General features: G+C 39.2%; 1 protein-coding gene across 14 annotated transcripts in view; it reads left to right on the top strand.

The window, feature by feature from the left end:
- Positions 1 to 17545, top strand: part of MAST4 (microtubule associated serine/threonine kinase family member 4) — a 575525-nt gene that overhangs the window by 523411 nt on the left and 34569 nt on the right. For all 14 annotated transcript variants that reach the window (XM_070519562.1, XM_070519559.1, XM_070519558.1 and 11 more), the window contains 6 exons: positions 2210 to 2277; positions 5303 to 5388; positions 11943 to 12151; positions 13801 to 13939; positions 15349 to 15481; positions 16367 to 16532. In XM_070519562.1, coding sequence (XP_070375663.1) covers positions 2210 to 2277; positions 5303 to 5388; positions 11943 to 12151; positions 13801 to 13939; positions 15349 to 15481; positions 16367 to 16532 — 801 coding nt within the window. The remainder of the gene's footprint in view (positions 1 to 2209; positions 2278 to 5302; positions 5389 to 11942; positions 12152 to 13800; positions 13940 to 15348; positions 15482 to 16366; positions 16533 to 17545) is intronic.

Raw genomic sequence — 17545 nt, 5'->3', positions numbered from 1 at the left:
AGTGAGCTCTTACCCGGCGGCAAGCAGCACTGTAGGCTGAACTTCTGCAGGTGAATAAGCTGAGGCCCGATTATGCACCTTTATAGAGTCTTTAAAAAATAATTAATAGTGAGCTTTGACAAGTTTCAAGTTTAGTAACACAAACTTATCAGTGGGAGTTGCGTTTTTAACTTTTTTTTTTTTAAAGATTTTATTTTTTTCGTTTTTCTCCCCAAAGCCCCCCAGTACATAGTTGTATATTCTTCGTTGTGGGTCCTTCTAGTTGTGGCATGGGGGATGCTGCCTCAGCGTGGTTTGATGAGCAGTGCCATGTCTGCGCCCAGGATTCGAACCAACGAAACACTGGGCCTCCTGCAGTGGAGCGCAAGAACTTAACCACTCGGACACGGGGCCAGCCCCACGTTTTTAACTCTTGACACTTAATTTTCTTGATTCAGATCCAAGGATAGTTTTTAGTCTATTTGTTGTCACTTAAAATGTGATTATTACAAACTCTGATCTACCTTTGTTTCCCCTTCTTGTCAGCCTCTACACTGACATACCTAAAGCCTGACCCGTGAAGGTTAGGAGTGAGGGTCTGGAGGGGGACCACCCAGGACTGCACCCTGGCTCCGAGGCTGGGGGCTGTATGACCTTGACCACGCTGTTGAGGAATCTATTTGTGCCTCAGGGTTCTTCCCGTAAAAATGGGGTAATAATAGTTCCTATTCCTGGAGTTGTTTGCATAACTACCAAAGATGGAGTAATGCTTACTAAATGTTAGCTGCGGTTGCCATTTTATTTAAACAATACTAAAATTGTCCCTTTCCTTAAGAGCCCCTCCAACTGAATACATTTCAGTTCACCTCCTAGTCCATAAATCTGAAGTGCCAGTCACGTAGGATGTTGACATCATTTGAATGACACCAAGAAAGCACAGAGTTTGTACTGAGCTCGTGTTTGTTCTTGAACTTCCCCTACAGGTAAACTGGCAAAGTTAGTGTCAGTTTCCAGTTATTTTAGAATCTGGAGTTTGTTAATTTTTATCTAAAGGGAGCACTCCAGTGTTTTCCTTTGTATCTTTTATGTGTAAGCTCTCCCAAAAAAGGATGATCGTACTTATAAGAACATGAATACATGAAATAAGAGCCTTGGAAATAATTTTACGTGCATATAAAAATATGTAACTAAAAACTATAACTTTTTATTATACAGGTTCAGTTTTGAAAAATTAGAAAGTACAAATACCTGTGATCCTACCCCTCAGAGATAACCCCTATCAAAGTTTTGGAGAAAATTCTTTCATGTTCTTTTCTTTAATAAAATATTTTCTTTAAGTATAAAAATCAAAATGAACAGTAAAATGAGTTCAGTTTTCTCATTTCCTGATATAAACTCAAGGATGCATTCCAGCGTGGGCCGAGCCATTAGACACCTGTGTCTCTTTAACTAGTTTCCATGATATAATCAGTAATAGTAAATAACAATCAATATTCAATGAGCGCTTAATTTTTGTTAGTCAACATGCTAAGAGCTTTACATGCGTTATCGTACACTGTACTCATAAAAAGCTGTAAGAGATAAATAATATTGTTCCCATCTTACAGAGGAAGAGCCTGAGGTTAAAAGGTCACTAGTAAGTGCTGATAGTGGGGGTAACCCAAGTCTTTTCATCTCCAAACCCCTCTTAACCACTAGTTTTACTTCCTCTGTGACAAACTGCGAGTTCTTAGCGTCCTAGGCGGGATATCTCAGTGGATATGAAGGAATGGAGGAAGCGATGCTCACCACAGCTTCAGAATCATCTCTGGGCTGTAGCCAGTGCATCTCGGATGCCTGTGAGAGCCTGGGAAGGCTTGCCTCTTTTGGATATGTGATTATAAGCACAGTCCTTGACCCCCCCAAACCTTTTCCAAGCTGTGGTGACTGCATCAGCCAGTAAATCCTGCTAGCTGGAGGAGAGGCCCAGTTCTGAAATATCTGTGTTTGGGTGTTCAGAAGAAGGGGTTCCAGGGGAGGGCGTGCAATGAGCAATTTACAAATGGCAGTTGCTGGTTCTTGCAATGTTGGATTTAAGATTTTCCCATGGGTACGTTAGAACATAGAGTAAATTTTTCTTTTTTCAATATCGGAGAAATTATTTTTCCTTTGTTTTAGCATAATACTCTTGTATAATTGCAATTGTCCTATGTTTCTTAATCTTCGAATTTTCTTTTTTTTAATAACTTAGAAATGGCTCAGTTGGGAAACTATGATAGCGGGACAGCAGAAACACCAGAAACAGATGAATCAGTGAGTGTAAGTATCTTTCTTGCTGAAATATGATGTTGGTTTTTCTGTTGATTAGCATCTGGAGATTTTGGCTGTGTTAATTACTTTATTTGTTCAATAAATATTTATTATGCTTCTGTGTGCAAAGCACTAAGCATACACTTTTAAAAGCCCCTCCCTTCAAAGGGAAACAAATTAATAAAAAGAAATCACGCACAAAAAATAAAAGTGGTAAGTTTAAATAAGATCTGCTAAGAGGGGGCTGGCTCAGTGGCATAGTGGTTAAGTTCAATGCACTCCGCTTCCGCCACCCAGGGTTTGCCCATTCAGATCCTGGGTGCAGACCTACAGACTGCTCATCAAGCCAGGCTGTGGCGGTGTCCCACATAGAGGAACTGGAATGACTTACAACTGTGTACTGGGCCTTTGGGGAGAAAAAAAAAGAGAGAAAGTTTGGCAACAGATGTTAGCTCAGGGCCAATCTTCCTCACCAAAAAAAAAAAAAAAAAAAGATCTACAAAGAAAAAAGGCCATGTGCTATTAGAACACAACATAAAGAGATTTACCATAGTCTTGCCAGTCCAAGAAGATCTCCAGAGGAACTGACGCTTGAGCAGAGATGTGAGAAGTTACTGAAATGAGAAGGGGCAGAGGGAATATTCCAGGCCAAGGGAATGTCACGGGCAAAGACTGTGACACTGGGAGCAGAGTGTATCTGAGGGCTGAGAGCAAGGGAGACCATAGAGACTGGAGATCTTGAATGAAAACTGGACACAAAGGTCTTCCTTGTTCATCTTTGTCAATTTTTTCCTTTAAAGAACAGTAGAAAAGCTGTTGAGCTTTGGAGGAAGTATGTTTTTATGTGGGGTGAAGGGGTAGTGGGCCGGGAGATGATTCAGTCAGAGTTCTGACTTGAAAAACACCAGGTTGATTGCAGTGTAGAAAGTAGATCAGATGAGGGGAGCGTGCACGGGTGACCATGGGGAAGCCAGCAAAGAGGCTGCTGCAGTGGCACAGGTGAAAAGTCCTGGATGCTGGTGTCTCTCTCCCTAGTTGTGAACACCAGCAGAGGAACCAGGACGGAGCAGGTGGGGAGGTCAGGAAGGGGGGCAGCTGTGTAGCCTGGGGCTAAGAACCAGGCTCTGGAGTCAGAGTGCCTCGATTTGGAACCTGGCTCTGCTGGCTCTCTTACCAGCTGTGGGATCGCTCTGTGGGATGTCACCTGTAAAACAGAAATAAAAGATTAAATGAGGACATGCAACTAACTATGTACTGGGGGGATTTGGGGAGATAAAGCAGAAAAAAAAAAAAGATTGGCAACAGTTGTTAGCTCAGGTGCTGATCTTTAAAGAAAAAAGATTGGCAACAGTTGTTAGCTCAGGTGCTGATCTTTAAAGAAAAAAATTGGTAACAGTTGTTAGCTCAGGTGCCAATCTTTAACAAAAAAAGATTAAACCGGATAGTCTGTGAAAAATGGTGAGGACAGCACCACATAGTGAATGCTAAATAAACGATAACTGTTTTTGTTAATTCCATTATCAAAAACTGGTGTGATTTTGAATGTGTTGAGACTGAAGTTCCTTTGAGACATTCAAGAGCCGTCAAACTGGCATGTATATAAGGCATGGTATCTTCTGGCGTTCAGAGGGGGAGTTTTGGGTGGAGGTCTAAAGGACTTGGGAGTCATCCGTGGGTATAAATGAGGACACTCGGGTCAGGAAGAGTAAGAGGGCAGGGCCTTTCCGCCCAAGCTGTGGAAGAGCAGTGGGAGCGGCTGAACAAGTAAATGGGCCCAGTCTTGAATTACTACGTCTTCTGATATGGAACATTGGCAGGTAACGACTACATCCAGGTCCTGTGGCCAATGGCCAAAGGGAAATAGAGGCAAGAGATAGTTGGTTAGAGCTGAGCGAGTCAAGTAGCCCAGAGGCCAAGGTGTTTGGTGAATTATCTGTGTAGACACTGAAGTTACCTAGGATGGTGAGAGATACATGCAGAAAGGAAAGTGGGAAGCTGGGTACCCAAATCTTCCAAAGATGAATTGATGACAAGGTCAGTGATGACAGCACTGAATAGGAGAGGATGGCACATACCTCTGGGTCATAGGGTTTCTTCCAAAATTATAGGAAGGGAATTCTGAGCTCTGCTGAGGTAGCAAAGGGGCTGTTAATACCCACTCAGTGCTAAGATACATGGGATTCCAAAATTTTGTTTTTTGTTTTGTTTGTGAGGAAGATTGGCCCTGAGCTAACATCTGTGCCAATTTTCCTCTATTTTATGTGGGATGCCGCCTCAGCATGGCTCGACAAGCAGTGCTAGGTCCATGCCTGGGATCCGAACCCGTGAACCCCAGGCTGCTGAAGTGGAGCACATGAACTTAACTGCTATGCCACTGGGCTGGCCACCAGAGAATTTGCTTTTAAAAAAACATTTTATTTATTCTTGTCCTTTGAGCTAAACGTTTTAAAGAGCTATCATTTTGGAAATTGATATATAAACTATGGTAAGATTTATGTTATGGAAGTACTGAAGAGCAGGCCTTCGGTGGGTGTCTCATTCATTGCAGACTGCCTTTTCCAAACAAGAAAGATGGCCGCAGGATGAAATAGACATGCTCTGCTGAGGGCCAGAGAAGCCCCATCATCCACCAGCCCACAAATAGCCACTTTAGCTCATTCTTTTCTGGCCAACTGAAACAAGAAGGAAGTCTGGCATTTTGGACTTAAATCTCGAAACTTTAAAAGACTAGATGAGGCTAACCTGAATAGTTTACAGAAGTAAATTAAAATTAGGAATTTTCAGAAGCTTGGTGCCTTTATCTCCTGGGAGTGGGGGCTCACTTACATGCAAATGAGATACTGTCGTGAGTAGTTGATCAGCCCTGCTCTGGAAAACTGGTCTTGACAGCTGTCCCCTGGGTTGTGTTGGCTAGAATACTGCCCTTTGCCATATTAAACAGCACAGCATGTAGTTCAAGTATTATTTATTTTGCCGTTAAAATCATTTTCTTAGATTCTCAACTATTTTTTAACTTTCGTGTTTTGTTTCCAAGAGCTCTAATACTTCCCTGAAACTTCGACGGAAACCTCGCGAAAGTGATTTTGAAACGATTAAATTGATTAGTAATGGAGCCTATGGGTGAGTCATTCAAGAAAATTCTCTGCTGTATTTTAACACACCTGAGTGACAACCTTCTTCACATTTATCTTATGCCAAATAGATGTTGTTAGGGACTTGAGTTTTCAGATGACTGCGCCTTCGTTGATGGGTTTAATGTGCAGCCAAAATCATTTTTCATTGGATGCTCCGTCAGAAAACATATCAAGTGACCTGGGGGGGATTTTAGAGGGTTGGAGAGGAAAACTTTATAAAGTAAAGGAAAACTTATAAAGTAAGGTAAAAATTTATAAAGTAAAGGAAAATTTTTATATATGCCTGTTTCTGCCACCTTTATTCTGCCCTGTTGGGTCCATAAGTTGATATGAGAGAGATATATATGACATTCATTTATATATATATGTGTGGATGCATATGCATAGATACATACACACACATCTGGATATATATAATATATACTCTGAATATATACAAATTTATATGTAGCGTTACTACTTGAGAATTAGCCTGTCTAATTCCCCTCTGACCAACAGTCAGCCTTTGAGAGAAGCACTTAAATAAGAGGCTGGTTGAAAATTTAGAGCAATACATTTCTTTTATCCTTCATATTACAGCAGAATTTTTTTTCAATTGAACTTTGTACTATAATCTGATCACATGAGTGGCACTACTTCTTTGATCCATTTTTATAGACATGATTTCCTTCTCAGGCCATAGGGTCAATAGTGACAAGATCCTTCTGAGTTACTAATAAATAGTTTGGAAGGGTAATTAATACACAAACTATGTCCTGATCCATTTTAGACAGACTATGAACTCTAGTTTAATTAAATATTAATCCCAATTCATCTGTATATGGAGAGCGATAAACAATCCCATAGACGTTTGTTGCCATTTATCATGCATGTGAGCAGATGAGATAAAAGAGATTTTTGTTGTGCCATAAGGGATATTTCTCCTTACGATTTTTTTTTGCCTCTAATATTTTCCACACCATTGACATAGTGAAGAATTTAAATATTTGTGAGTCCTTTCTGTGTTTCACTGATTTGTTTTCAGCATCCTATCAAATGGCATATTTCCTGCTGTGGCTTATAGTGCTTTCTGATGTTTTACTTTTACAAGACTTTATTCAAGGACCTCATTGAAACTTCTCTACCTAAGGAATTGTTTTAGCATGTAACTGTTTGTAGGTTTTATATGTTTATTATTTATTTTCAGTTCTTTTTAGTTTTGGAGATCATCGGAGGAGCTCTTCCTTCATTAGGGAGAAGACCGAATGTTGCTTTAATAGATCTGTGGGTTTGAGCACTGCCTGATTTTATTGGTGGTGGAATTCTGGAATAAGATTATCTGTGAAGCACCACTCTTATAAAACTTGGACATATATCTTAGCAGTATTTGGAGTTCTAATTGGTTGAGTAAACTCATTTGTAGTGCAATTAAACCGCTGTCTAGTAGATGAGGTGTATCACACTTTGGGGAACGGTTGGGAATATACAAGAAGTTAAACAAGCTGTGAATCAGTAAACACCCAGGACGCAGGCCAAGTCATTAATGGGCTCATGAGCTGCCTGCGGGAGCTTCTGCCTATCAGCCAAAACTATTTTTTCTCTTTTGCTCTTCTCAGATTTAGTCTCTTGTTACATTTCTGACAGATTTCCTCTACATATTAATTATTTTTTACTTAAAATCTGAATGGAGCTACACCCATTGGCCCACCCAGTTAAGATGCTGATTACAGGCTTATGTCAACTGGCTAAACAAGTGGCTCCCTCTATGGGTAGATGAGCTGGGGCTGCTAGAGGCTTTTGTAGGCATCTGTGTGACAGCGTCTACTGCTCATGTCAGTAACTCCGAGTGACACTGATTCTGTGACGATGCTGGGAACGAACCCTCTCATTAGGAAGAGTGTCTCCCGGTTGTGCTAAAACACGTCATGGTTTTCTCAACATCATGCTTAGTGATAATTCACGTTATAAAGCCAATTTGCTCATTTGATAAGCATCTGATTTCCTTCTCTGTTTAACACATTTTGGATCCCTGACTGGAGGCTCCACATCCCTTCAGGCCCACTTAGCACTCTGTGGAAAGCTAGCACTTCCTGTGTGCCAGGCACTGTGCTAGTGTCTCCGTCTACGTTCTCTTCTCACAAGAGCCTCATGTGGTAGTTGATATCTTTCCACTTAGATGTGGGGAAAGACAGACTCAGAGCGTGGTCACAGACACTGATTCCCAGCAGAGCCCCCTTCTCCCTCTAGGTAGCCTTCTGTTTTATAACATGTTTTAAAAGATGTCTTTTAGCCATCTTAATTGGGGTATAGAGGTCCTTCTTCAGTTGAGCACTAACATCCGGATTTTTAAATTACAACTTCAAGTGTTTTTAAAGGGAAAGAATAAAATTGACTTAAAATTCTAAAAAGTAAAAAACTAAATTTGAAAGGCACAGCATTTCTCCCCCACGTTGCTTTTGTCTCTAACCTTGATGCACGTTGCTCTCTTTTGCTGTACCCTCAGAGGACAGGGTCGCTTACCTGACAGACCATGTGTGCCAGTTGATGCAGGCCCCTCCGGCACCCTCTCTCGTGTGGCCTTCCTCTCGGCTTTCCTGGTGCAGCCGCACTCTTGTTCCCACATGCAGATTTGCTTGCACAGATTCATGTCCTGGGCCCTCAGATTCATGCATAATTTTATACGCATTTGCTGTTCACACTCCCGATAGGACTGATTCGCTCTGCTCTAGATCCTGTCAGCTTCTGGCCCCATTCCTCCCCGCCCCCCACCCCTCACCCCTCACTTCTGCATGTCTGTAGTAGCGCGTGGCTCAGAGAGAACAGAGCCCCTGGTTGCCCCCTCCCTGAATCACCTCCCGCCCTTGGGTTTTCCTATGTCACAGGGAGGTCACTGTAGAAAAAGATAGACAGAAGCAGCCTTTTCAAAGAAAACAAGCCTTGGGACTGGAAAGGAGAGACATGTGGGGCTGAATCAGTTCAGTCCAGTTTTATAACTTGGGAGGTTTACAGCTCTGCTTAACAGTGTTAGATGTCTGTCTGTTGGCTGCTGTTTGTCTCTCTCTCTTTTTCAATCTCTCTCTCTCTCTGGTGACTTAAGTAGATTTGGAACATTGACTTACAGGAAAGGAGGAGAGGTGCATGTGAGAGACAACAATTATTACTAAATAAACAAATTTCAGCATTAAGAATAATATTCCCAAAGCAGTACAAAAATGTGAAAAATGAATAACATAAAGGAAACAAACAAACAAAAATCCAGCTACAGCCAATTCTAATTAAGAAGTCTAGTTGACTTTTACATCTTGATCAAGATAAGTGTATCCCGAGGCAGTGATATCTCAATCTACCTGTGGGATTAATTCCAATTGGTTTAGGTAAATTTTTCTAAAGATTAACTGATTATTACTAAGTATATCATGGCAGGGGAAAGCAGAATGTCCACTCAACTTTTATGAACTAAAAATCTGAGAATAAAGGTTGAAGCCTTTTTTTACACAGTGCACCAAGGAATCTGGTCTGGGTCCTGGTCAAATTGGGCCTGAGGCATCTTTCTCTTTTGTTCTTTCATAAAATTGTGTATAAATCTGTTCTCCTTCCTCCACTTCCTGTTGTTCTCAGACAGAATGCTGAGCAGTTATTTACGTAAGAAATGGTGACGCTTGATTGAAAATCAAAATAGCAACCTTCTGATAGTAAAAGTAAAGTTCATAATATCGTCTGTCTGAGGGTCCTCAGCACTAAACTCACTCAATATTCAATATTGAAAAAGGTGGAAAGTAAGCTGTATTCTGTTGACTGTCCAGAACAGGAGTGGGGCTGGCCCTGTGGCCAAGTGGTTAAGTTTGCATGCTCCACTTTGGCAGTCCAAAGTTCACCAGTTCGGATCCTGGGCACAGACCTACACACTGCTCATCAAGTCTTGCTGTGGCAGCATCCCGCACAGAAGAGCTAGAATGACGTACAACTAGGATATACAACTATGTACTGGGGCTTTGTGGAGGAAAAAAAGAGGAAGATTGGCAATGCATGTTAGCTCAGGGCCAATCTTCCTCACCAAAAAAAAAACAACAACAGGCGAGTGATTATATAAAGACACTTATTTTCCTTTTAACATTTGAATTCTGAATTTCATTTTAAAAAAATAGATTCTCTATTTCAAAAATCCCTCTTCCTGATATTTGTTCATATTGTTTGTCTTGTATTTTCTGTGCTCCCTTCATGTCTGTCTGTCCTTCTGCCATCACCTGATTATGAGAAGCTCAGTTTTCTTTGGACCTTGATTTTATCCAATCAGCAATTGGAAAAAGAAAAATACTATTGTAAAAGCCTTTAATTTGATTTATAAAGAATGATTAGTTGGTTAATTAAAAAGTTGGTTAAAGTAGGAAATCATAAAAAAAGATATATACTTTAAATATTTTAATTTAACCTAAGTATACATAAATTTACTAGTCTTTTGATGTAAGGCCTTTTTAAGACCTCCAATATAAACCATACTTATAATACATTGTTTCTGTTTTCCCATTTTAGCTTCTTTAAAGTTGAAGAAGAACTTGAAGTAATCTGAATGTAGGAATTTAGATTTTTATTATTTTCTCAAGTCTTGGAAATCTCATCCATTCTAAAACAATGGGGATTGTATTTAGTAACTCACATTTATCAATACTTTCCAAAGCATTCCATTTAGTTTTCTTATAAATGATGCTTTCCCTTTTCATACTCATGTATCATCAGTTTAAACATTTGTTTAATTTAGTTACTCATGATATCAAGCCTAGCCAGGAAAACGATGTGGAAATAAACCCAGCTGATGAGAGGAGCCCAAGAGTCAGAGCTTCCTGAAGGAGGATGACTAGCCCGTGCAGACAGCCTTGGGCACCCAGCTGGCCAGCTCCCATGTCAGTTTGTTGTACAGTGGGAATAAGAGCACCAGATTATTCCTCGAGTTGGTTCTGTGGAGTGTGGTTAAGAGGGCTTTTTACTGTACAGTAAAGGAAGAACTAGAAGACCAGACAATTAAGGAGAGAGAAAAAACAGTAGAGCGAAAAACAATATAAGGTTTAAACAGAGACAAAAAAAAAATGTGTGATTTTATGAGTGAAGGGAAAAGGTGGATACAATGAGAAGACAAAGAGAGATATCCATACATGAAGTATCCACCTTTTCTCTTCACTCATAAAATCACACATTTTTTTTTAAAGAAAAGTGAATTCCTGGTTGAACACTTAAGGGGAAGATGTGAGTATTGATTAAACTGAGATTGCATATCCTCAAGATTGATGGAAGTGGATCACCCTGATATATTGGTCCAGCAGGAATGTAGGGTGTTCTAGTCCCCCTTGCATTCATTTTTCAGGAACTATGAAAATAACTAGTGGAAAATGCATCTCAAATCAGATACCCCTTGTTTTAGGAGGCAGACCATTGGATAAACTTTCCTGTGATTGATTGCTTTTTAGGTAAATTATTACTTATTTGATCATTGTGTTTGTTGTAGGACAGTCTCATGTAACCTATTACATACGTCTAATGATTGATGGCTTTTTTTGTAAGTTATTACTTATTTGAGTTTTGCCTAGCCTGAGAGTTCAGTTCTGTTCTCCCACAATGACGACAAGTTAGGAGTAACTTAGGAGAAAAGGAGCCCATCCAAGACATTGTCCTTGTTGCTTCTCATTTCCAGATGGGGTTTTAAGACTCCTCCTCCTAATTACTTCTTTCCTCCACGTCATTCAAAGCTTCAGGGAGTCCCTTGTCTTTACCCAGCCAGAACTGGTTCTGTAGAGTATTTGGGTGAGGTTTTTGGCAAAGATTAAGTGCATCCTGCTCATTTCCCAAGAAAGTTGCCTGACATCTTGGCCATGGGTCAGATGGAGCAGAAATGCAGCGTATTGTTGGCCCACTTTTAAGTTGGGAAATGCATTTCCGGTTGAAAGAGCCATAGGTGTAACTCATGCCAAGGTCTGTAGGGAGGAAACATGCCACTCTTTGTTGCAGGACAGCCTCATATGACCTATTACACGCTTCTCATTTATCTGGAAATTTCATGGGAAGTACGTTACTCTCCAGTTGGAAGCCAACTGCTCTAAGGGGCTACGGTCCTTTATGCAGATCCCAAGGGTATCATATAGAAAATTATTGCTTTAGTCAGTTGAGAAAAAATACCTAACGTATCTAGCTCATGATGTGTGTGTACTTTGTTTATTCTTTGCTGTTCTGACTTATATATTGGATTTTGTTTTTATTTGTGGAAAAATGGAAAACATCAGCTAGCTTGGAAAATAGCTCACTCTGGAGACTGTCCATTTCCTTCCTTCAGCAGTGAAGATGAATTTGATGCCTTATGTATGGTCTGTGACCTTTACTGAAAGAATTTTTAAAAGAAAATCAATCTAGCTGAAGACTTTGGCCTGGAATGGGATGTGTGTAGCTGCCAGCATAGCGTGTGTGAGCTGAATTCCGGCTGTCTTGTGAAGTTAAAAAAGTTGACGATCGCATGGTTTACTGTACCCGGAAGCATCCTCTCTTCCTGTGAACCCCAACTCTTGTGCTCCTTTTCAGGGCAGTCTACTTTGTTCGGCATAAGGAATCCCGACAGAGGTTTGCCATGAAGAAGATTAATAAACAGAACCTCATCCTCCGAAACCAGATCCAGCAGGCCTTTGTGGAACGGGATATCCTGACTTTTGCAGAAAACCCTTTTGTCGTCAGCATGTATTGCTCCTTTGAAACAAGGCGCCACCTGTGCATGGTCATGGAATATGTGGAAGGTAAATCATCTCTGACACACAGAACATGACCGCCGCTCCCAGAAACCCTCACTCGTTTGTGTGACTGAAGCCTCTGTATTTGGTTGTATCCACTGAGGAACTGAGGCCAAGCGATGAGATGTCTGTATTCCCAGTCATTATCTTCTGATAATTGCTTGTAAAATGCCTGCTCTGCTATAGCAAAGGGAAAATTAGTGCTATTTGGTAAAAGGTTGTTTTCCTGTGTTAGTAACTTCTACTCCCACCTTCCTCCTCTCAATTGGTCATTAGAGTTAGAATATGGATGATGGGATTTTCCCTACTTATTTTTATCACATATCATAAAAACATTCATTATAATTGAACTTCTTAAAGGGTGAATTAAAAATACATCCTTTTGGTCTATGGTATGAAATAAAAAAAGCTTTAGGAGAAAGAAGATACATTGTGGAAAATCTTTTTCTTTTTGGAAGTTTATGATCTACCTTTTAAGTGCTCCAAGTAATCTTATTTTCATCCATTCTGAGTATTTGAGTGGCCATGACTTGTTGATATAAACAAAGTTAAAAAAATAAATAGACCAGGGCTAGCCTGGTGGCACAGTGGTTAAGTTCGTGCCACTTCAGAGGCCCGGGGTTCACTGGTTCGAATCCTAGATGCAGGCCTATGCGCTGCTTGTCAAGCCATGCTCTGGCAGGCATCCCACATATGAAAAATAGAGGAAGATGGGCATAGATGTTAGCTCCGGGCCTATCTTCCTCAGCAAAAAAAGGAGGATTGGCAGCAGATGTTAGCTCATGGCTAATCTTCCTCAAAAAATAAAAAAATTAAAAATAAATAAATAAATAGATCACCAAGGGCCAAAACAATATTCAAAGCAGCTAATTTAAGCTCTTGTAACTGTTTGAACACAATCCCAAAACTATAAAACGTGAAGAAATGTTTAAATATCGTTTAGTTTGCCCTTTTAATTTTGCAGATGAGTGAACTGAAATTCTGGAGAGAATTACTAGTTATTTAGTGGTAGTTAGAAGACAAAAACAAAGCTTGCTTGATTTCCTCCCATTGTTCTTTTCACCACACCAATACTTTGCCGTATGAACCTTTGTTGTAGTTAATTTAACATCAATAACTAAGATTTTTCACATGTTTAATATGTGTTAGCAATATCCTAAATTCTTTACGTAGATTACCTCATTTAATCCTCACAATAATCCTGAAAGAGATGACACTGTTACCATCGATGTTACAGATGAAAGAACCAAGACTAGTTTGCCTAAGATCTCCCCGCCTGTGAGAGTCAGAGCTAGGATTTGATTTGAGCTCAGGCAGCCTGATTCTGGAATCCATGTTTTATTCTGGTATATTTTAAATTGTCACCATGTTTCTAAAATTATGCCAGCAGTTCTTCAAATTTCAGTTCTACTTCAGAGCCAAATCTTCTCTCTTGTGAGTACTGCTTCTTAAATAAAAATATATATTTTCTCAACATCACATCTTAATTAGAAACATGATTACTTAACACACAGTCTCCACTTATGAACATGATATACTGTGTCTGAGGGTAGAGGCCATTCCACTTTGAAATTCAATTCTGCGATCTAAACTGATGGTCTCCTTCAATCCTAGCTGATGCTGTACCTGCTGCATCTTTTTCTTGTGTTTTATAGGGGGCGACTGTGCTACCTTAATGAAGAACATGGGTCCTCTCCCTGTCGATATGGCCAGGATGTACTTTGCTGAGACAGTCCTGGCCTTGGAATATCTCCATAATTATGGAATTGTACACAGGGACTTGAAACCAGACAAGTATGTACACTGATGAAATACAGGTCTTTTTTACACACAATACAAAAAGTTTTCCTAGGTCTATGAAAATGTTTTCTTTTAATGCTGCTTTGCACTTTTTAAAATTCTCCCGTAATATTCTCAAATGAATTATTTTAACAGTATGTATGGGAATTTTTATATAATCCTTTAAAGGCTATGATGCTGATAATAGTAGCTTATAAGAAACAAGAAAAAGACGATTATAAAGCCAGGGTTAGTTAATAACCTAAAATAAAATAAAAATAACCTAAAAATAAAGCCTAAAAAAAATAGATACTTCTTTTTATTATGTAAACTTTTGAATAGCTGCATAGAATGCTACTGGTTTTCTGAATAGTTTCTGCATTTGGTATCAAAGATAATCCTTCCTTACTCCAAGAGGATATACTTGATATTATGTTCTTTTTACTCACAGTTTGATTTTTAATTTAATTTTTAATCTATCTGAAATTCATTTTAGTGGTGTCTGATCTGACATACAGATAGATGCTTTTTTCCCTAAATGACTAGCTGTTCATCTTCACACTGTTTATTAAACATTTCATGCTTTGTCTACTAATTTGAGACACCTCTAAGAGCATTACATGTTAATATGTAAAGATTTTAAGTGTACTGAAAATTTCATGATAAAATTAACTCATGCTCATTCCAGAAAATTTGGAAAATGCAGAAAAACTTAAAAATTTCATTCACAACATTACCAAACAAGGACAGCTAATAGAATTTTGGCATATTTACTTCCAGTAGCTTTTCTTTTTTTTTCCAACTCCTCTGTTCCTTTAATTTTTAATTAAAATTTTTGTTTCCCCTTAAAACGAAAATTTTTAAAAACATAAGTTCATAAAGCTGCCAAATGTGAATTCTTTGCATGTATAAAAAATGTAGGGTTTTTTGCTTAATGAGTAGAAGTTTCAATTTGAGCTGGAAGTTGAAATCTGAAACAATACTACATTTTTCTGTCCAAGTTCTTTATCTCATGTCTCATTTAAATCACAGATGAGTTGCTTATCTTAGTTCCTGATGTGTGACAAGGGAGGGATTATTGGTAGCCCTTTCTCTTCTAATTCCTTATTCTGCAAAGGAAAGATGTCAGAATTCCACACTTGAATTTTTCTAAGAGTTTTAAGTTGTAAATGATACTGTATGTAGCTGCTCCAACAAAGATTAAGTGGGCCTGGCCTCTGGCCATCCTTTGTGAATTACACTCAGCCGCCAGATGCAAGTAATTGACATCTTTGTGTGGCTTCATCTCTTCCCAGGCTGGACTTTGTAATAAGGTTGATACTATATACCAAATAGTCTTACAAATTGACGGGGGAGGGAGAAAGCTAAAAAGAAAAGAACCAGCTTCGAAGTGAGCGTTGTAATATATGTCCTTCGCTTTGTAGCTTGTTGGTCACCTCCATGGGGCACATAAAGCTGACAGATTTTGGATTATCCAAGGTGGGACTGATGAGCATGACTACCAATCTTTATGAGGGTCACATTGAGAAGGATGCTCGAGAGTTCCTGGACAAACAGGTAAGCTTACATGCTATTCAGGTCTGTAGAGAAATACAAAGTACACTATTGCCAGTGAAATTCGGAATCCACTTGTGCAGGCTGTCTTCACATTAGTACCAGGAGGGGTTTAGATGTCTATGTAAGCCTTGCATTTAATAAAGTGCAAATTCCTTCCATTTTTCTCCCTGGGCCTCTTTGAACTGTCTGCTCCTCCTCATTCCTCCCCCAACATTATGGTCTATTAGCAAGACGAACGATCTAATTGCACACAAGATGAGAGTCTGAGAGAGACAAATGGAAAACTGTTTTTGTAAGAAATTCAGGAGTCTCAGTAGAGTACTCATGAAACTCTTGATGCATCGTACAATCACGGCTGCTAAAATCCGAGCCATGGCCCATTTCCCTTTAAGCATGCCTCATTACCATGTGCCCACAATCTGTTCATTGTAAAGTTACTTAAGGTAAACACATCTCAACTGTCATGCTTTTATGGAGTTACCAGAGTGTGAATATATTTTGGTCATATAAATACTAAAACGATCTCTGACAGTGACAGGTAAAAAAATGCATTATTATTTTAAATTTAAGGATTACAGATGTCTTTAATATTGTCAAATAAGTAAAACTACCAAAAAGGGTCAAATCTTCAATCTGAAATTACACATTACACATAGTTTAGCATTAGAGCAGCATTTTAAATTTCCCTTCTTTGGTGTTTAAGAAATTTATTGCCTTTGGTATTAGAGTTACCAACTTATAATTGTTGTTCTTAAGTCCTTTGTCCGTGTGGTTCCATGTGGTTGAGCAGGTGTACTCTGGACAGAATAATTGGTGTTTAGCCATATTGCTCATTTTAATTCATGCCTAATATTCCTATTATTCTGATATTCCAATCATCTTTAGGTCTGCGGCACACCTGAATACATTGCACCAGAAGTGATTCTGAGGCAGGGATACGGGAAGCCGGTGGACTGGTGGGCCATGGGGATTATCCTCTATGAATTTCTGGTTGGATGCGTGCCATTCTTTGGGGACACTCCAGAAGAGCTATTTGGACAAGTCATCAGTGGTAAATATCATCAGGAGTTATCTTTAAGCCACTGTTGGGAAGCAGCTATTTAGTGTAATTCTGTGGAGTATGGCAGTTTTTACTGCTAAAATGTTAACCTTTATCAAACAGTTTAGCCAACAAATTAAAAGAACTCACTCATCATAGCACATAACTGACTTTCACAATCTCAAGAGAGCAATTTGTGTTGAGAATTGATCTGACCGGAGTTTTGTTAACATGGAATTTGGAAATGCGCTAGCAATGTAACCAACTTTTATGGTTTGCTTTTTCTGTAAAAGAAATTGGTGTGGGATTTGTAAATGATTTCACTGCTATCCAGTCTTCCTTTCCATAATAGGAAAGTTGCATCAGGGAAGAAAAGGTTAATGTGAGTACCATTTGCATAAATGGGAAAAATGGCTAATGGCACAGTGAAGAAATTAACAAAAATGTAATAAACCCTAAAACAAATGTCTACCAAATAATAAATAATGAGAATGGGAAGGAAGCAAATTTAATCCACAGATTGTTAATGATTTCATTGGTAGTTGTTATGGTGTAATGTTATTTCTGTAACAGCTGTTCATCTTTCATTTAAAATTCAATAACCTTTAGATCTTAACCTACAAGCTGACCCTAACTATTGTTATGCAGCTGTGGCAAAACTAAATGATAATTAAATAGGCTCTACCTGCTGTTTTTGTAAATTTCCCCGAAGCATAGATCAAAAAGGCCTGTCTTCCTCAAAGTTTGTCAGTTATCGCTGACATCTCCATCACCCACCTCCGGTGCGTTCTGGACTATGCTTACAGGGTCCAGCAGTGGAAATAGGGAGAAAATTCGTTTTGATATGAGGAGCCCTTGAATCACAGTATTATTTTCTATCATTGACTTTGCGAGCCAGGCATATTTGTAAACTTTAACAAAGTAGATTTGTGAGTTGCCTGCAGTGTATAGCCCTTTTATACAATATCTGAGCTGTTTATGGATTTATAACTAGGCTGTTTTCTGATACACTAAGGCCTGAATGG

Source organism: Equus asinus, chromosome 10 (assembly GCF_041296235.1).
Source record: "Equus asinus isolate D_3611 breed Donkey chromosome 10, EquAss-T2T_v2, whole genome shotgun sequence".
NCBI classification, from domain to species: Eukaryota; Metazoa; Chordata; class Mammalia; order Perissodactyla; family Equidae; genus Equus; species Equus asinus.
The sequence above is the reverse complement of the archived record's forward strand: the minus strand, read 5'-3'. Positions and strand labels throughout refer to the sequence as shown.